The following is a 21,231-nucleotide window of genomic DNA, read 5'->3' on the forward strand; positions in this document are numbered from 1 at the left end:
TAGTATTGGTATTATTAGTATTACACGCATTATAAACAACTCCAGTCTAGTCACTTGGCCAAAATTTCGTCACTTTTCCCCGACGAAGTTTTCCCCGATAAGGTATCTTGGATTTTTGTGTATGGTAGTAGAAAAATCCAAAAAAATTAGAAAAATCAAATAGAAATTCGAAAGAGAAGTAGGCGGAAGGAAGTTTGCTTGTTTTTCTTCCTCCTTTCTTCTTGTGGAGTTGAAATTTTGTTAAAGAAGATGAGAAATTAGATTTTCTGAATTTAAGTGCCCTGATGTATCTTATGTGTGCACCAACAAAATTTTGCTTCATAAAACTACATTTCGACTTGCATGAGTGTATGATTTATCCACACTGGGTGTTCTTTGCTTACTATGGCTTTAGATAATTTTTTTATCAGTTCTACACAGTCTACAGATATATTGCAGATTATTTCAAGGTATTTCAGTTATGTATATACAGTACATTTTGGGGGTTCTACAAATTCAAAAGGGAGTGTTACAACCTTTGTAATAAGATGTTAAAACAAACCAAAAACTTTTTTTTAGCTTTGGCATTTCACTTTTCGATACTGCGTGGCCTTTGTGTTTATCTTTTTCATGTATTCTGCTTCAATTCCTTTGAAGAGATTGGAATGTTTTCTTTGTTTTATTTCCCTTTGTTCATATTTGTATTTTGGAGCTTCAGAGCTTTGGAGCTAAGAATTCGATTTTCCAAACCAATACTCGAATTTTGAATACACGTTTTTTTTAAGAAAGTAGATTTACCAAGCTGCCTCAATGTTTCTTAAAGAATCAGCCTTGTTTCTTAAAAAAAACATTTGAATTTTGAACAAGAATCGCAAAATTGCGACTAAATATTTCCTTAAAAATGAAGGTCATTATTGACATATATAAAAAAGCACACATAATAAAGTACACATATATATTTGTCCAGAAAGATCTGGCATGTTGTTTGCTTTGATTTGGTGTTTAAAAATATGTACTCTTAGGTTCCAAATAAACGTGGGGGTTGGAAAATTTTCTAGATTTTAATAAACGGGGGGGGACCTAATTGCCGGGGGGGTTGGAAATTGTACTTATGAAACCCAAAATAAGGTAAAAATAGGCTAAAATTAGGCTATTTAGAGCAAAATAAGGGGCCTTCTCTTTGACAGCTGAAAATATTCTTAGAGATTAATAAACGGGGGGGTCCTAATAAGGTCCGGGGGGTTGGAAAATTTTCGAAAAATTAACAAGCGGGGGGCCCGTTTATTTGGAACCTAAGAGTACTTATCAGTCCTAAAAAAAATACAAATTTGAATATAATGAGGGCAATAAGTCTGGTTAAATGTTACTTTATTCACAAGATTTAAGGATTACTGAAAAAATACTACTGCAGATGAACTAAACTCAAAAACTAAAACTTTACAATAAATTTACATTACGACAAAGTAAAAATCTATCTTTAATAGCAACAAAGAAAAAGATGTGGCTCAAAGTTTTAAAGCATTTAAATAGCTTGTAAACAGTAGACCTTTTTTAAAGAGGCAGCCATATTGAATAATTATGTACTCCAGCATAACAATGATACAGCCATGCATAATTACTGTATCATGCATATTTTAAAAATTCAGTAGGTATAGAGAATTCAAGATTTGAAAACAGACACTGCATTGGTTTACAAGACTAGCCTAGAGAAAGATGTCAACCATCCACACAGTTCATGGAAAAAATGAAGTATTTATCAAAAAAAGGTTCTCTTTTTTTTGGTAATCAATACACAGTTTAACAGGTGTCGTTGCGCACGCGCGTATGAACAATTTTCTATTGTTTTGATTTTGGCAACCACATGAAACTTCACTCTCCCCCGTAAAAAATGGTAGGTAAACTTCCAGTTCTCATAAGAAAACCCAGCAGAGAAATGGTAGGTAAAGAACTCCTTTTAATCATAACTTCTTTTCCTCTTGATGAATTTTTGTGAAATTTTCAGGAGAGATACATAAAATTGTCATTAATATCATGTTTAAACATCTAAAACATTCTCTTTAAAGGAAGGGAAAAAAATGGCAATGTTTACATTTCTCTAACCTTCCAGTCACAGTACTAAAGTGAGCATTTTTACCTACCGCCTCTACGGTGGAGATGTATTCCAACAAACAACAATCAATATACCGTAACAGGATCCCACGGTGTAAACATTATCAACCAACAAAACCCACACCACCAAAATTGTAAAAATAAGTCAATATAATTTCTATCAACAATTTCTCGTAAAATGTTTTATTTCCAACATTCTGACTGTCTGATACCAATCATGGCTGGAGTCATCATGTGTAAGAGTGACTGTGTATAACAACAAAAGTTTATTGAAAATCATCCCACGGTCATGGTGAAGCTAAAGATTTATCAACCAAACCAAACTGACGCCAAGTCAAATCTGTCGCTTAAAAATTTCCATGAAAATTACAATCGAAACTTATCTCATAAAATGCTTTTTTCAACATTCTGGAGGTGTTCAAAGTTAGAGGTATCATATGTAGAGCCAATCAATACATGAAAAGTCATTTGCTATCCCATTTGCCGTGAGATATACAAGTCAAGAAATCAAACAATAACCAACAAATCATGTCTCTTCACTTTTTCATGTCACATCGTGTTTATATGGGGTAACCAGAAAGTCAATCCACAAGAACAGCCATCTTCCTTTATTATGGAGTGTTTCAAAACTATTGGTAGGTTGTTTGGAAGTAAAGAAACCCACATAGTTTGATTTATTTTAAAGATTTAACTTGGTGAAAACAAACTGCATCTTTCTAGCAAAAACTCATGTTTCAACCTGCTACATAACAATTGCCAGTCGGGTCTGCTACTAACATGTAATAGTTTTATTATAACCGGGCTTGAGAATCCGTAAGGAACTTGTAACATATATTATATATATAGTTTATCAGTCGACTCGAATCATGATACATTACTTATACTTCACTGGGTGCATTTTTCGCTGTGAAATTAAAAACGGGCGTCAGTCAGAAAATTTCAAGTTAACTTTTTCTAAAAAAATCATAGCTAACTGGAAAACTTGTAAACGAAAAATAAATTCCGACTTAGGTAACTCTAAAAAAGGTTTTGTGAAAAAGAAATTCAAGAAAAAAGTTTTTTCGAAAAATAAAATGCGAGTTAATTTTAACTCGAAAAATATTTTTTTTAAATAAAAAATCGAGTTAGAGCCGGATGACGTCTTAAGTTGCACTTTTATGACGTCATATTTAGCTAAATCGAAAATTCCTAACTCGAAAATTGCTAATTCAAAGTTTTCTAACTCGAAGATTCCGGGCCTCAAAATTAACCGCCATGTTGTGCTTCTTGTTTTGTCTTGTTTACAATTCTCTGCCGATCGGCTTCTCGGCATATTTTCAGAATAATTTCTTTTTCTGGAAAAATCCAATCAGAAGCCCGCTTTTTGACTGACATCACAACCGTGTTTCTGTAAGTAAACAATGAAACATGGGATCTCCCGCAGAAACTTTGGACATGCCGTAACTCACTCGAGATCAGGCAGCTCTAGTGATCTCTCTCAAAACATAATGCTCACAAAAAGGTTGTAGCCCATCGCTCTTCGAGTTCGCGCTGAAAAAGAAAAAAGAGGTTTAATGCATCACAGCAAGCCTTAGCTGAAGAATTGAAGAAGTTAGAAAATTTTAAAAGTGGAGACGCAATGAGTCTTGGAATGATCGAAGTCATAAAGAAAGAAAAGAATGCACTTACTCACGTCAAAGAAATCTAGGCTTCAATTTTTTACCTCAATGTCCTACTTAATCAATTCAACGCTGGCTCCTTCATTGAATATGTTTGTTGCAGACTCAGAGAGAGAGAGTTGCTAAATCCAAATCAGTCAAGAACATGGCAATAGAGGTCGTATATCAAACAGTTTATCAAGTTGTCAAAGTCAACCATGTTATCAAAAATCTCGCTGGCTCGTATAAAGAAATTTCACAGAAATATCTCATACCGTATTGTTTGAAGTTGGATGAAATCCTTATTTAAGATGCTAATCAAGATAAAGCAAAGCTCGAAAAAATGAGATTGGATTTAGGTAAAGAATGCAGAAAAACTCAGGAAGACATCAAGAGAATCGTAGACCACGTGGAGTTTCTTCCAAACTGCCACAAGAAAAAATCAGCAATCGATACAGAGATGAGGGCAATCGCACCTATCACCGAAGAGAAGAAGAAACAGCTCAAAGCAAATGCAGAAAAAATGGTAGAAGGAAAAGAACTTGATTTTGGATTTTAAATCACTTTTGACTGACTTTGAGACATTCAATTGTTAAAATAACACGAATCAACTTTGTTGATCATTTACAAGAATTTTTCGAACAAAACGTTCAAGTGGGTCTCTTTAAAATCTGACAATGACTTTCAATTTAATAGTTTTGATGAGAGTTTATCGAAAAATAACATTTCCAATTAGGTATCACTATTTAGGGGGGGCGTACGGGGTTTCTGATTTCCAAAATTCCGAGCATTTTTGACCTGATTTCCGATATTCCGCAAAAATATTTCACTAATTCCGATACCCAATTTTTTCTGTAGATAATTTTCACTTAAAGAAAAACTTGAATAAAAAAAGGAAGAAACTGTGGGAAAAGAATATTTTTGCCACATACAGTACAACTATCACACCCCGCGGACACCGCACGCTGCAAAGAGGTAGTACGACACAGAGACCAGAGGACACAAATTTCAGTTTAACCCCCTACTCTAAGGTCCCGAATAGACGTCCCCCCCCCGCTTATTAATTTTCGAAAATATTTCGGACCCCCCCGTTCTTATTAGGACCCCCCCGTTTATTAGTTTTTAAGAATATTTTCAGCTGTCAAAGAGAAGGACCCTTATTTTGCTCTAAATAGCCTGATTTTAGCCTTTATTTACCTAAATATTTTCAGACCCCCCCGTTTATTCAGACCCCCCCGTTTATTATATTTTGCAAAAATTTCGGACCCCCCCTTTTATTCAGACCCCCCCTACTATTCGGGACCTTAGAGTACCTCAAAAAAGGAATAAAAGATAATGCGAGGGAAGCGAGCGCGAAAAATTTTCCTTGACTTTTCCTTTAAAATCCACCCTTTTTCCCTAAAAAGAGTGTTGAGAAGAGTAGTTTTCCCTGACTTAGAATGGAAAGAGAATATTCTTTCCTGACCAAAAACGTCAAATTTTTCGTGTTCTAGTAAAATAATTATTTCAAAATTAACCCGGCCAGCTTTACAATAGTCAAAGTGTATTGACTTTTAAAAAAATAAAAAATAGAGACCGCTGGGAACCCTGTTATAGAACTGGATTTTCATCGTTCCGAATGATAGGTGATGATTTGACTCTCAGTAAAATATTAACGCCTTATTATAAAAATGTTGACCTTCTCACAAAGCCCTCGAGGCATCGTGCCATTCATCGTACCAGCGTACCAGCTTTGGTCCGTTTTGAAAAAGCTTCAATTTTTCACTGCTTACAAAAGGTCCGCAAATGAAATAAGATTGTGTTGTGGAGCAATCTATACCTATACCCATCATATGTGCACGCGAACGCCGCTAGGATCTAGCGCGCGCTTGTGCTTGACGTCATTGATTCAGAAAGCGTCTTTTGTGGATAGAAATTAGAGTGAGGTTAAGTGGGAGTCACATGAAGTTTTGAGATTTGGTGAAAAAATTATCGATTTCGAGATTTTGTGCGTTTTATGACCCTATACCCTTTCTGAACACACTCTGAAAATTTTAAGGTCGTAGCATTTATATTTCCTGAGATATAAGGTTTTTTCTAGACCCTGATCTAAAGTATTTTCCTTAGCAACGAAAAATCATACCCGTTGCCTGATTTCTTTATGGCTGATCTAAACATAGGATCATGACATACCAAACGAAAGATCTTTTTACGCCCTTTTCGGGCGTCTAAATCAATACCGCCTTTTTTTCGCGGGATTTCTTAATATGACGTGATCAAAGATGGTAACCAAAGAAATGATATTTTTAAAAACATACAAATTTTGGAGGCTGTCAGCCAGTCAGCAGTGATTTTGACTATGAAAACTGCTTTAATTTGGAAATGTTGGATTGACTGATGACATTTTCAGCTCTTTAATGTCATTCTTCTCAACTAAGAAAGCTTGAGCTAGGTGAAACCAAAGACTTGATTCTCAAACTCAACGTTTTCGATATGAACTTAGTTTGACGACACCGGAAAACTTATTGAAGGACAAAGACCAAAAGGCATATTCAATGATGTATCTATTTAAAGATCCAAGTGTTAAAGGATTTGAAAGCCTGGAGGCTGGTTTAACAATTGTGTGTAATGAATTATTGAAGGTCTGGGGCGCTCCCTCCGGCTCCGCCCTCTGGCTGGATTATTTACATTCACGAAGAAATCGTGCACGACTAGATGGATCCACTAAGTGGATTCTTGTATCACAACAGATCAACTTTAGATTAACCTATAACTGGCAGAATCAGTGAGGAAATATACTAGGATGATCTATTACATTGAAAATATGGTTTTTGTTGTGAAAACACATTTAAATTGACTCAAATCAATGTTGACGTGGAGTTTGGCGCAAAATTTTAGGATTGGCGCACATCATGTGAAAGTGATAATTTGGAATTTCTGGACTATTTTGATATTTCAAAGCCTTTTTTAAAGTATATAAAGTAGAACTATAGTCCAATTTACTCAAACAGCGAAAGAATTTTGTAAAACGGTCGATTTATTACAGAGAAATAGAGATATATATCTACTTCTGACTTTGCGGTCTGTTTTCTCAAAATAGGTTTCAGGGGGTTTTCGCGCAGCTTGGCAACGTTTTCTCAGGATTGACAAGTGCTATGAACTTGAAATTTTCAGGAGAAATTCAATTTATGGTCTAGAGTGTTATGAATGGATTACATTTTTGAAAAAATACTTTTTTGATTTCTAAATTCAAAAAATGCATTTTTTAGTTTCCAGACCCCCTGGAATGAAATTTCAAAAAAAAATTCCATTCATAACACTCCTTATCCAAATATTAACAAGCTGCAAAAAAAATTTTTGTGATAGGTTTTGTAGATTTTTCTAAAACGTTGACACAATATTTTCACAGTACATTACCCCCTGGCTGATTTTACCCCCGTCTTGGCTATTTTTAGACTTTTTTTTACACTTTTGAAATCATCTATTGTTAAGTTACCTCTGTAGAAAATTTCATTTAAAAATCTCTTCAAGTTCAAAAGTTATACAGGAAAATGTAAAAAATCAACTTTCTCAATTTTTCATGTGACTCCCACCTAAGTCACAAATTGGTAAAATCACGACCATGAAAATTAAATAGGATAGTGAGTTTCAACCAATCAAATTTCGTGTTTTTTCGTCCGTCATCGTGATTATCCTAGTATGCTTAACCTCAGTATTATTTCCGAAGCACACAATCGGATACCGAAAAACCGAAACTAAAGCTCGTCAGACCGAATTTCCGCTGTAAAAAAAGTAATTTTTCCGAAAGCGAAGTCTTTTTGGATTCCGAAATACCGAAGTGTTTTGACGTGATTACCGAAATTCCGCACAAAAACAAGCCCATTTCCGCAATACCGAAATCTCGTACGCCCCCCACTATTTAATATTTTTATAAACTTGACTTGTAGGGGCCTTGTAGATACCACTAAGATTTTCTGTAAAATATAAGCCTTCGGTCGGTAACATAAACTTCTTGAAACCTGGGTCTGGTGTAATATCAAAATATAATGATATGAATCATTAATAATCAATTCTGAAAAGGTGACTTTCGCTTCAGGGGAGAAGGGAGAATTAGATTCATGACAAGTTCTCAACTTTTCAAACCTCTACTTGTACAGAAAATTGCAGATTGAATTGTTTGTTTGTTTTTTCGATCCGAATGGGGGCACATATTTAAAACCGTATGTGGTAGATCAAATTTCTAGACCATTAGAATAGTCGCCTATGACGCTCTGAAGCTTGTCTCACGCTCATTTTGTTTGCTTAACATAGTTAGGTTTTTTTTTGTCGATTATTATTATTATTATCATTATTATCGACTTATTTCCCCCATTTCTGATTCCAAAACGACTGTCCTATAGTCTATCAAATACCTTGAGGGTCCCCTCGCGGGATAAGACTTCAACAATAACAAATCTGATCTGCTCCTACATTAAATATTTTCTAATACATACTAATTTGTTTGTTGTTTTGTTTTGATAATTTAGTTCACACGGTACCAAGTACAATTTGGAATTTATTTTTCGAGTTCAGATTTTCACCATAATATACCTGATGGCTCAGAAAATATAGGAAACTCTCTGAACGATAAAAATATATCCCATATTGTACGAGTAAAATTACAACTTTCTTTTCGTCATCTTGAAAAACATCGATAAACTTTTTTCTCTCTGTTTCTTTTTTTCTTTTTTTTTCTTTTTTTTTCAATTTCTGTATTTCGGTGAAATCAACATCAAAACATTCAAAAATGATTTGGATGGTTCGTGCCATTGAGCTTCAAGCCCGAAGGGTTAAAGGCGACACTTTAACACTTCTGAGGCAAGACAAATCAAAACCACTTATTTCCCATCCAAAACGCGCATAAAACACGCCGTAATCATGACGACGGATTGTATCTAGCGCTCTCTTTGTTTTAGAGAACTATATTTTTTGAAATATAGCAATAGATTATAGTTTCAATTCGACGTCTGTTTAAAAACTACGCGCGGGCGTTCTGGATGGGAAATGAGTGGTTTCAATCTTGCCTAAGAATGGTTAAAGTTTCTCCAGTATTCTCACCTCTAGATCTTCGGGGTTGAAGCTCAGTGGCTCTAGTGTGTATTGAGATGATAAAGAATTATTTTCTAATTCATTAAGAAGAAAACTCAGTCGGAGATAACTTCATTTATTTTATTTGATTTTGAGCCTATTAAAAAAAATGCAAATACCCTTCTAATTCTGACCCTTTTATTTGCTTACATTTTTTGTAAAAACAATTTCAGATGATAAAATAAAAAATGAAATATGGCTGTAAACGTGACAAATATTTTATCGAATGTGTCACATTTGAAATCACAACTATCGGAAAAAGCGAAAAACTTATCCACTTTGATTGAACAGCAATATGAGCAACTATGCAAATTGGTTGCACAAAAAGAGCAAGCAGACGTCGAACTAAAAGGTGAGTGAATGCATTGTATAAAAACTATGAATTAGTGGCGTCACCTTATCTAACAGGTGGCTTTGTAAGGTCAGTGTCAAGGGAACCCTGCCGAAAATATTTCACTCGTTCTGGATTCCTTCCGCCTAAAGGCTCGGAAAAAATTGTACGGAAAATTTTCAGAACTCTTAACCCTATTAGCCCCAAGTTTTTTTGACTTTTGTATCCCCAGGGGGGGGTAGAATCTACCACCCTCGATTATTTTCGATCTAGAAGAGCTATGGTCATGAACTTTGGTACAGATGTTCTCCATCATGATACAATTTTCCAGGAAGAAAAAAAAATTGATGACGTCATTCAAAAACTGATGACGTCATCACAAAATTTCCACCTGTCGGAAAAAAGCCTAAAGATATGGTTTACAAAAATGTCTATTACAGTCGAACCAATAAAGATATTTCAATTCTGTTTGAAGATTCTGAAAGGTAAAAGACTGTTCTTTAACATATATGCCGGTTTTGTAATTTCCATGAAGAGTTTTTCTTAAAATCTATGCTGAAGATGAGTAAAATTTTCAAAATTTTACGACGTCATAAATGATGACGTCATCATTTTCTAAAATTTTCTTTTAATTTTTTAAATTTGTATTATCAATGCCTATCACATGTCAAAATTTGAAAATGATTGCATTAATAGTTTAGAAGTTATCAGCACTTTAAAATTTTGAGTTTTAAGCGATTTTAGCTGGGTTTTATGTCATGTTTAACAATAAAGTTATAAAACCTGATCTGGACAACCTATGACCCTAAAATTTTGCACACGCACTTTTAATAAGATTTTATTAAAAGTCAGAAAGTTTCAAGTCGTTTAACAAATTTTTCTCCGAGATATAAACAAAAGACCTCCAGCGTGGTAGATTCTACCCCCTCCCCTGGGGCTAATAGGGTTAAAGTATTTCTCATATTGTACTCACAACTGTCCGATAACTATTACCTATAGAATTGAATCTGAAGAAGTCGAACCTTGATACTGAGATTGCTAACAAGAACAAGGTCGTTGAACGGAGACAAACGGAAGTGAACAGTAAACAGAATGATCTCAACAAAGCTGAAAAGGACTATCAAGATGCAAAAAATGATAAGGAAAAAGCTGAGAGAGCACAAAGAGATACTAATATAGGTGTGGGCATAGGAGCCGGAGTGCTCACTGTGTTTACCTTTGGCTTAGCTGCACCTATAGCAGCAGGTAATTACCTTTTTTTGATTTCTATAACCTTTTGAAAAATAATCAGATAGTTTAAGAAAACTCTTTCAGTTGGGAAAACTTCTGAAGTTTGATAAGAATGGGGATTTTTGATTGAAGTTTGGCTAAAAAATGACAAATGTTTCTTGAATCCGATTAAAACGGTTGATCTTTAACTTTTAAAAGGCCAAAAATATGCTGAAAATTTAAAATTTATTACGATTTACAAGCGATACGAATTACCAAGCTTCCCAAAATGTACACCAAGAAGAAAAGCTATGTACTAGTAATCGTACCTTTGTTACGAGAAATAGTAAATAATCATTAGTAAATCATAGTTTTTTTAGAACAAAAAAGTGCCCCCCCCCCCCCGCCGAAGAGTGCAAAAAGTGGTAATTAGTGCAATTAACCTCTAAACCAATCAGATTCGAGTAATTTTGCACGGCTGACGGTTACAAATATAATTAAGACTAAAGTGTCTATATTCTCGCGGATACTAGATTTTCGTGTAGCATTTAGGCAAAATCTCGCGAAATTTAGTACTGTTTATATTTTTCGAAAACACCAAATTGCAAAATTAAATACTCTCGGGTTTATATGATAGCGAGCAACGTTTCTTGGAAAAAATTTTGCGATTCGCGAAAATTTAGTACCCGCACTTAAGGTAACCATGGAAGTTTTTATGAGGACCATAAAACATCTCAAAAGGAATATAAAAAACTTATGACAGTATATTTTTCTTTCTTAAGCTGCTGTTGTAGGAACTGTTATTGGAATGGACGAACACGTGAAAAGTAAGGAAAGTAAGAGAAGCTACCATCAAAATGAATACAATTCTGTTCTTGCAATCCTTACCAATGCCCAGAAAGATTTACAAGCTTCACAACAAGAAGCCGCAGCACTGGAAACTTCTTTAAAAGCAAAACAACAAGAAATCAAAACACATCAAGAGAAAATTTCAAATTATCTTTCGAAAATGCAAACATTACAAGAAGAGAAGAAATTAACACAAATTGAAGATGTTAGTTTCAATTCTGTATACCAATCTATCAAGGTATGTTACAATATGGGGTATATTTTTCGAGTTCAGATTTTTCGTCATATTTAGAAAAAATATAGAAAACTCTGAACTTTTGCTACTCCATTTGTATATATTCTTTGTTTCCTTTTTCACTTCCTGTATTTTGGTGAAATCAACATCAAAATAACATTCCACTCTTCAAAAATGATTTGAATGGTCATTAAAACATCAAAACATTCGTTTGACAACTTTTGTGAGTATTGAGAGGAAAAAAGAAAACATCTCTAGAGAATAAATTTTGGGTCAGTGGAAAACATGGATCCCATCCATTGACTACTCCATTGGTGTACCTGTTGGAGTACCCTAGTTTTTATGCCCTAGAGCTTGAAAATAATAGAATTACTGATTTCTTTAGTTGTGTAGGTGACTTCTATTTGAAGTTCAAGTGATTCCATAACATAATAACATATTGAGAATCTAGAAATTAGAAGTTTTTCATTTTGTCAGCAAGATCGCCGCAGTAATATTGTCTAGCGCTCTCGATGCATTAAAAATCGACCAGAATGCAGACCAGAGGAAAGAGAGATGAAAGAAAGACAGACTAATTTCCCGATTTTCCGTTTTGGATTACACGTTTTTTTTTTATTAGAACACCTAAAATTTGGCTGAGCCTGGATGTGCCTATTTTTTTAGCAATTTTCAGCATAAAATGTTCTTAAATGCGTTCTTAATTTTTCGGACTACTTTAAATAGACAACATCATGAAAAATAAAGAGCACTTAAAGTTGGTAAAATTTGGACACTATTTGACTCTCGATTTTAGAAAATCCATCCCTAAGTTTGGTTAAAACTGCTTGAAAAGAGGAAAAATTGTAGTTTCTTGTCAATTTTTTCCAATCTGAGGCTGGGCATGTTCTTACGATGTTCTTAATTTTTCGACGAATTTCAGCCTAAATGTTCTTATAAACTGGGTTCTAATAAAGAAAAAAACGTGTAGTATCAAGCCTGTTGTTTTCTATTTTCATAAGATAACACGGGCTAGTATGGCGATAATTGATTGGTTAGTTGAAAGATTACGTCATTTTCAGCCAATGACATTTGTTCTATTAGGAAAGTAAAATAATTTTTTTTTTAATTCGCGAAAATAATTTCCGCCAAATATATCTTCCAGCGAAAATTTCTTCCCTTAAGATTTATCTAGCTTTTATTTTGGAACTCGTTTTATCGTTGGTCTGTAATCCAAGAAACGAGTTTTCCCATTCTGGTCTGTGAATTATATCGGGGTACTCCAAGAGGTACACCAATGGAGTAGTCCATGGATGGGATCCATGTTTTCCACCGACCATAAATTTTGGGATAAGATACAAAAGTAAGTACAAAATATGATCACTCGCTTACCAGACCACTTTTTGAACGCGGTCTTTGTATTTGTACGGTACAATATGAAATACAGCATTTATGTAAGCGTTTTTAGCCAATCAGATTGCTCATATTTTTCACGTTGTTAATAAGTGTAATAATTATCGCACGATACATTTTAGTTCAAGATTTTTTGTCATATTTGGCAAACCTTTAGGCGAGGAAAATTAGAAAACTATGAACGATAAAATCATATTCAATAATTTACGAGTTAAAGTGAGATAACTGGTTTATTGTCAACTTGGAAAATATCGACTAACTTTTCTCCCTCAATGCGTCTCTTTTTCATTATGTTGTTTTTTCTTTCCTATATTTTCGTGAAATCTACATCAACACTTTCGTAATGATTCGAATGGTCATTAAAAATATCAAAAATATTATTAAGCATAATTAGAAGAGAAAAAGTAAAAAATTCTAAGAACGAAAATTATACAAAATACCCACAAAATATGATACCTCGCTTTTTGTTGAACTCGGTCACGTTTTCTTACGTGTAAAATATGAAATACAAAATTTATGTACCCATTTTTCATGTCTGGATCCACCGACAAACCAAGTCTAAAGTTTCGAACATTTCTTTAAAATACTTTTTAATGAAAACTTTCTCTAGAATCTTCAAGTTACAATCAAAGACACTTGTACGGACAAATACAGCGAATACGAGAGCGTTGAAAAAGCTTTCAAAATGGTTTATGAACGACTGGCTGAATATGGAAATGGTTTGACTGATGAACAGTTAGATTTACTTGAAGATCAACAGAAAACACTTGAACTTGAGCTACAAAACTATACACCAGCAATTACATTTGATTTTTAATTTTTGCCACCGCAGGGAATTTTTCAGTATTTTAGTATCTTAAATGGTGTTCATTCTTATCTTAACTGTCTCTCTATTGTTTCATCATCATCAAATTTTCGGAGTTATTTTGATCTGATTACCGATTTATAGCTCAGATTGTCTTTCCCTAATTCTCCCTAGAGAATTAATGAATCTAAGGAAAATCCCTGTTTGGGGGCTTTTTATACCATAAGTTTTTTTGTTTTTTTTGTTTTTTAATTCAAATCTCTTTTATAGTAGCTATCAAGCCCTACCAAAATGGGTTTTACTTTTGAAACTAATAACTGTAAATCACTCCCTTGGCATATATGTTAGCATTTGAAGGCTGAATTTTCTCTCAGATGAGAAATCACTTTTAATAAAAATTACTGTAGGTCTAATACCATTCCTTTTGAAATCAAATTCAACTCTATGTGTTCGTTTTGCTGCGGTGGCACTTTAATGAAAGCTAGAGCTAGTTTTAAATAACAAGGACAGGGGATAAAAATAAGCTGCGAGATGTAAAATAACTAAATAAATGAGTAGCTGTGAGGATCTAGTGAGAGAAAGTTGCAAATCAGACCAGCATACCAGTCAGGATGATTCCCAGGAAAACAGTCTCTTCCTCCTTCCACGGATTCTGAATTAAGAAATCCTAATAAATGTTTTCATTTAGGTCGCCTAGGTCCCTTCCTTACCGGAGAGGGGCGATTTCAAGGCATCTCAGATTGCACCTCAGAATGAAAAAAGGAAGATAATGAGGTATATTCATTTTTAACTTCCACACGGTAAATACCTGTAGATATTTTAATCAATACCTCTTTACTAGTGTAATAATGTTCTTGCTATTATATGTTTCTATTGGAATTATATTACATTATGTATCATTTCACAATAAAAAACCATATGAAAAATTTAATAATGCAAAAATTACTGATTCTCCACTGCTGTTTTATGATAAGATAAACATTAGATTGCTGCTGAAGCTCAGCTATTCTTATCTTTTCGTGTTTGGAGCCTTTTGTTATGTAGAATAGAGTCTGCTTCTGACTCAACTTCATTCGAGATTGAAGAAAGAAAATTACGTAAAAGGAAATATAACAATTAATTTTTCCTCGACAAGAAATCCAGATGAGATGGAGTTTTTATAAGATACTTTAATAATTGCGCATTTGAAGTAATAAAAATGATGCGTTCTTTAGAAAACCTAACAAAATTGTTTTATTACTGGTTAATGACCAACCAAATCAAAAAGGAGCTTGTAAAAATTCAATCTCGTCCCAAGAAATGCGTAAGTTTTTGATGCACTCTCATTTTTGTTGATTTTCAGACGCCTCTCGAAACTGGCACATTGTTTGACTTTTATCCCCAACCAAAATTCAAATACCAATTTTTTTTACGCCTTTGTAGCCGAAATTAAGCCTTTAAATATACCTGATGGCTCAGAAAATATAGGAAACTCTCTGAACGATAAAAATATATCCCATATTGTACGAGTAAAATTACAACTTTCTTTTCGTCATCTTGAAAAACATCGATAAACTTTTTTCTCTCTGTTTCTTTTTTTCTTTTTTTTTTTTTTTTTTTTTCAATTTCTGTATTTCGGTGAAATCAACATCAAAACATTCAAAAATGATTTGGATGATTCGTGCCATTGAGCTTCAAGCCCGAAGGGTTAAAGGCGACACTTTAACACTTCTGAGGCAAGACAAATCAAAACCACTTATTTCCCATCCAAAACGCGCATAAAACACGCCGTAATCATGACGACGGATTGTATCTAGCGCTCTCTTTGTTTTAGAGAACTACATTTTTTGAAATATAGCAATAGATTATAGTTTCAATTCGACGTCTGTTTAAAAACTACGCGCGGGCGTTCTGGATGGGAAATGAGTGGTTTCAATCTTGCCTAAGAATGGTTAAAGTTTCGCCAGTATTCTCACCTCTAGATCTTCGGGGTTGAAGCTCAGTGGCTCTAGTGTGTATTGAGATGATAACGAATTATTTTCTAATTCATTAAGAAGAAAACTCAGTCGGAGATAACTTCATTTATTTTATTTGATTTTGAGCCTATTAAAAAAAATGCAAATACCCTTCTAATTCTGACCCTTTTATTTGCTTACATTTTTTGTATAAACAATTTCAGATGATAAAATAAAAAATGAAATATGGCTGTAAACGTGACAAATATTTTATCGAATGTGTCACATTTGAAATCACAACTATCGGAAAAAGCGAAAAACTTATCCACTTTGATTGAACAGCAGTATGAGCAACTATGCAAATTGGTTGCACAAAAAGAGCAAGCAGACGTCGAACTAAAAGGTGAGTGAATGCATTGTATAAAAACTATGAATTAGTGGCGTCACCTTATGTAACAGGTGGCTTTGTAAGGTCAGTGTCAAGGGAACCCTGCCGAAAATATTTCACTCGTTCTGGATTCCTTCCGCCTAAAGGCTCGGAAAAAATTGTACGGAAAATTTTCAGAACTCTTAACCCTATTAGCCCCAAGTTTTTTTGACTTTTGTATCCCCAGGGGGGGGGGGTAGAATCTACCACCCTCGATTATTTTCGATCTAGAAGAGCTATGGCCATGAAATTTGGTACAGATGTTCTCCATCATGATACAATTTTCCAGGAAGAAAAAAAAATTGATGACGTCATTCAAAAACTGATGACGTCATCACAAAATTTCCACCTGTCGGAAAAAAGCCTAAAGATATGGTTTACAAAAATGTCTATTACAGTCGAACCAATAAAGATATTTCAATTCTGTTTGAAGATTCTGAAAGATAAAAGACTGTTCTTTAACATATTTGCGGTTTTGCAATTTCCATGAAGAGTTTTTCTTAAAATCTATGCTGAAGATGAGTAAAATTTTCAAAATTTTATGACGTCATAAATGATGACGTCATCATTTTCCAAAATCTATATATTATTAGTATAACGCGTATGTCATTTTGTTTTCTGTCTGTGTGTCACTTTCGATTTCGCAAGCAATGTTTTGTTCTCGATAAGTTTGTTTTGATTGACAGATCGGATAGAGCCTGGTTTAGACTTTATTAAGCCTTTGTTTTGAAATTTAAGGCCCGTCTACATTTAGTAATTTTAATTTCTGCCTAGGCATGCCCGTTTTTTTGTTTTTCTCTTTTCTTTTGTTTAAATTCTTTTCGAATGTAATTAACGATCGTATTTATTAATGACATTCGAATTCTTTTCAAAACAAATTCCTTTAATAGAAAAGAATAATTCAAATGTAAATCAAAACATAACCAGACATAACAATCAAAAAGTTTGTCAAACAGTGGCGGCCTGGCAGTGCACCACCCAGAAAGATCTGAGAGGGGCCCCAAAAGAGATTTTTAAGGGACGCCAAAATTTTGTTGATGTTTAATTGGGCAATCTGGCGTATCTATAAGTACAATGTTAATTTTTTTTCGCCTGCGGCGCTTTATTTTACCTTCTTGCATCCTTTCTCTTGAATTTTTTCAAAACTTCTATCAATATTAAATCAGAAGTAAGAGAAGTGTTGTGTAAACACCAGGGGTCTTAAAGAGAATGCTCAACCCCAAAATGAGAGATTGCCAAAATGATCAAAACTTGTTGACTAACTTTCTCCGTTTTAGAAGATCTTTTAATCTGTTTAACCTTTCTTACACCAAAATCTTTTGCCTGCGGCTCCAAAATTACAAATAACCCTTCCTTCCAACTTTAGAATTTTTGGCCTATTTCAGCCATTGATCTTTAATAGAGAATAAAGTAACACCAGTGGCGCTAAAGTTTAAAGATTATCAGGTAAATTTTCTGATAAGAGTTTTAGAAAGCAAAAATATAGACTAAATCGACTTACCAGGTATAAAATTTCCATTTCAAAGATTAGGGGTGTTACTTTCAACCAGTCACTGCTCTTACAGTTTAGTATTTTCACTTAATGATGGAGGGCGCAAATAAGGACAAAAATACCAGGGGCGCCAATTTCATAGTTTGCACCACCAAGAAAATTAAGCCAGGCCGCTACTGTTGTCAAACCAAACAAAGACAGCATTCAAAAGGCGATAAAAAGCAAAAAGGGAAAATTATTTAATCTCTTTTTTCATATAAAAACATTCAAGTCGTCGCTACTGTCAAAAAGTGTGTACGTCATTTTACATGTTTAAATTCGAAAAGTTATGACAAGTGAACAAACTTAGAATTGTCTTATTTTTTCAATCTGATAAAAACAAAGAGTTGCACTATTCTTTGAGACTTTCCCACTTTTTCCTGAAGAATTGTCATTTCAACTGGACGGCATATTCAGAGTTGTTTCAGACGACACTGGTACAGTAAACGATGCTCTTCCTGATAACTTTTGACTTAAACAAAAAAATTCGTCTCCATCCAAAGGACTTTTATTGCGTTCAGCTACAGCTTAACCGGCGTGCGACGCCGGGTACCGGCTAGTTTTCTTTTAATTTTTTAAATTTGTAATATCAATGCCTATCACATGTCAAAATTTGAAAATGATTGCATTAATAGTTTAGAAGTTATCAGCACTTTAAAATTTTGAGTTTTAAGCGATTTTAGCTGGGTTTTATGTCATGTTTAACAATAAAGTCATAAAACCTGATCTGGACAACCTATGACCCTAAAATTTTGCACACGCACTTTTAATAAGATTTTATTAAAAGTCAGAAAGTTTCAAGTCGTTTAAAAAATTTTTCTCCGAGATATAAACAAAAGAACTCCAGCGTGGTAGATTCTACCCCCCCCCCTGGGGCTAATAGGGTTAAAGTATTTCTCATATTGTACTCACAACTGTCCGATAACTATTACCTATAGAATTTAATCTGAAGAAGTCGAACCTTGATACTGAGATTGCCAACAAGAACAAGGTCGTTGAACGGAGACAAACGGAAGTGAACAATAAACAGAATGATCTCAACAAAGCTGAAAAGGACTATCAAGATGCAAAAAATGATAAGGAAAAAGCTGAGAGAGCACAAAGAGATACTAATATAGGTGTGGGCATAGGAGCCGGAGTGCTCACTGTGTTTACCTTTGGCTTAGCTGCACCTATAGCAGCAGGTAATTACCTTTTTTTGATTTCTATAACCTTTTGAAAAATAATCAGATAGTTTAAGAAAACTCTTTCAGTTGGGAAAACTTCTGAAGTTTGATAAGAATGGGGATTTTTGATTGAAGTTTGGCTAAAAAATGACAAATGTTTCTTGAATCCGATTAAAACGGTTGATCTTTAACTTTTAAAAGGCCAAAAAATATGCTGAAAATTTAAAATTTATTACGATTTACAAGCGATACGAATTACCAAGCTTCCCAAAATGTACACCAAGAAGAAAGCTATGTACTAGTAATCGTACCTTTGTTACGAGAAATAGTAAATAATCATTAGTAAATCATAGTTTTTTTAGAACAAAAAGTGCCCCCCCCCCCCCCGCCGAAGAGTGCAAAAGTGGTAATTAGTGCAATTAACCTCTAAACCAATCAGATTCGAGTAATTTTGCACGGCTGACGGTTACAAATATAATTAAGACTAAAGTGTCTATATTCTCGCGGATACTAGATTTTCGTGTAGCATTTAGGCAAAATCTCGCGAAATTTAGTACTGTTTATATTTTTCGAAAACACCAAATTGCAAAATTAAATACTCTCGGGTTTATATGATAGCGAGCAACGTTTCTTGGAAAAAAATTTGCGATTCGCGAAAATTTAGTACCCGCACTTAAGGTAACCATGGAAGTTTTTATGAGGACCATAAAACATCTCAAAAGGAATATAAAAAACTTATGACAGTATATTTTTCCTTCTTAAGCTGCTGTTGTAGGAACTGTTATTGGAATGGACGAACACGTGAAAAGTAAGGAAAGTAAGAGAAGCTACCATCAAAACGAATACAATTCTGTTCTTGCAATCCTTACCAATGCCCAGAAAGATTTACAAGCTTCACAACAAGAAGCCGCAGCACTGGAAACTTCTTTAAAAGCAAAACAACAAGAAATCAAAACACATCAAGAGAAAATTTCAAATTATCTTTCGAAAATGCAAACATTACAAGAAGAGAAGAAATTAACACAAATTGAAGATGTTAGTTTCAATTCTGTATACCAATCTATCAAGGTATGTAATAGTTACAATATGGGGTATATTTTTCGAGTTCAGATTTTTCGTCATATTTAGAAAAAATATAGAAAACTCTGAACTTTTGCTACTCCATTTGTATATATTCTTTGTTTCCTTTTTCACTTCCTGTATTTTGGTGAAATCAACATCAAAATAACATTCCACTCTTCAAAAATGATTTGAATGGTCATTAAAACATCAAAACATTCGTTTGACAACTTTTGTGAGTATTGAGAGGAAAAAAGAAAACATTTCTAGAGAATAAATTTTGGGTCAGTGGAAAAAATGGATCCCATCCATTGACTACTCCATTGGTGTACCTGTTGGAGTACCCTAGTTTTTATGCCCTAGAGCTTGAAAATAATAGAATTACTGATTTCTTTAGTTGTGTAGGTGACTTCTATTTGAAATTCAAGTGATTCCATAACATAATAACATAATGAGAATCTAGAAATTAGAAGTTTTTCATTTTGTCAGCAAGATCGCCGCAGTAATATTGTCTAGCGCTCTCGATGCATTAAAAATCGACCAGAATGCAGACCAGAGGAAAGAGAGATGAAAGAAAGACAGACTAATTTCCCGATTTTCCGTTTTGGATTACACGTTTTTTTTTTATTAGAACACCTAAAATTTGGCTGAGCCTGGATGTGCCTATTTTTTTAGCAATTTTCAGCATAAAATGTTCTTAAATGCGTTTTTAATTTTTCGGACTACTTTAAATAGACAACATCATGCAAAATAAAGAGCACTTAAAGTTGGTAAAATTTGGACACTATTTGACTCTCGATTTTAGAAAATTAATCCCTAAGTTTGGTTAAAACTGCTTGAAAAGAGGAAAAATTGTAGTTTCTTGTCAATTTTTTCCAATCTGAGGCTGGGCATGTTCTTACGATGTTCTTAATTTTTCGACGAATTTCAGCCTAAATGTTCTTATAAACTGGGTTCTAATAAAGAAAAAAACGTGTAGTATCAAGCCTGTTGTTTTCTATTTTCATAAGATAACACGGGCTAGTATGGCGATAATTGATTGGTTAGTTGAAAGATTACGTCATTTTCAGCCAATGACATTTGTTCTATTAGGAAAGAAGTTTGATAAGAATGGGGATTTTTGATTGAAGTTTGGCTAAAAAATGACAAATGTTTCTTGAATCCGATTAAAACGGTTGATCTTTAACTTTTAAAAGGCCAAAAATATGCTGAAAATTTAAAATTTATTACGATTTACAAGCGATACGAATTACCAAGCTTCCCAAAATGTACACCAAGAAGAAAAGCTATGTACTAGTAATCGTACCTTTGTTACGAGAAATAGTAAATAATTATTAGTAAATCATAGTTTTTTTAGAACAAAAAAGTGCCCCCCCCCCCCCGCCGAAGAGTGCAAAAAGTGGTAATTAGTGCAATTAACCTCTAAACCAATCAGATTCGAGTAATTTTGCACGGCTGACGGTTA

The 21,231-nt window shown here is 33.9% G+C and overlaps 2 protein-coding genes across 2 annotated transcripts; both read left to right on the forward strand.

Moving 5' to 3' along the window:
• Nucleotides 1-9,004: 9,004 nt before the first annotated feature.
• Nucleotides 9,005-14,528, forward strand: LOC136811192 (uncharacterized). Its single transcript, XM_067067807.1, has 4 exons — nucleotides 9,005-9,183; nucleotides 10,162-10,407; nucleotides 11,154-11,458; nucleotides 13,455-14,528. Exons 1-4 carry the CDS (start codon nucleotides 9,027-9,029, stop codon nucleotides 13,659-13,661), a joined length of 915 nt encoding a protein of 304 aa, XP_066923908.1. The 5' UTR covers nucleotides 9,005-9,026; the 3' UTR covers nucleotides 13,662-14,528.
• Nucleotides 14,529-15,797: 1,269 nt separating this feature from the next.
• LOC136811195 (uncharacterized) lies at nucleotides 15,798-20,406 on the forward strand. The gene is made up of 4 exons (XM_067067809.1): nucleotides 15,798-15,986; nucleotides 18,480-18,725; nucleotides 19,471-19,775; nucleotides 20,398-20,406. The coding sequence occupies exons 1-4, from the start codon at nucleotides 15,830-15,832 to the stop codon at nucleotides 20,404-20,406; spliced, it is 717 nt and encodes a 238-aa protein (XP_066923910.1). The 5' UTR covers nucleotides 15,798-15,829.
• The last annotated feature ends 825 nt before the right edge of the window (nucleotides 20,407-21,231 follow it).

Source organism: Clytia hemisphaerica, unplaced genomic scaffold (assembly GCF_902728285.1).
Source record: "Clytia hemisphaerica strain Z4C2 unplaced genomic scaffold, Clytia hemisphaerica genome assembly, whole genome shotgun sequence".
Classification (NCBI taxonomy): Eukaryota; Metazoa; Cnidaria; class Hydrozoa; order Leptothecata; family Clytiidae; genus Clytia; species Clytia hemisphaerica.

Bases quoted from the DNA above. Each gene is read 5' to 3' on its own strand.
- LOC136811192 (XM_067067807.1), top strand. From the start codon at position 9,027: ATGGCTGTAAACGTGACAAATATTTTATCGAATGTGTCACATTTGAAA. The intron at 9,184-10,161 runs GTGAGTGAATGC...TATTACCTATAG, and splicing joins AGCAGACGTCGAACTAAAAG to AATTGAATCTGAAGAAGTCG. The intron at 11,459-13,454 runs GTATGTTACAAT...AACTTTCTCTAG, and splicing joins CTGTATACCAATCTATCAAG to AATCTTCAAGTTACAATCAA.
- LOC136811195 (XM_067067809.1), top strand. From the start codon at position 15,830: ATGGCTGTAAACGTGACAAATATTTTATCGAATGTGTCACATTTGAAA. The intron at 15,987-18,479 runs GTGAGTGAATGC...TATTACCTATAG, and splicing joins AGCAGACGTCGAACTAAAAG to AATTTAATCTGAAGAAGTCG. The intron at 18,726-19,470 runs GTAATTACCTTT...TTCCTTCTTAAG, and splicing joins AGCTGCACCTATAGCAGCAG to CTGCTGTTGTAGGAACTGTT.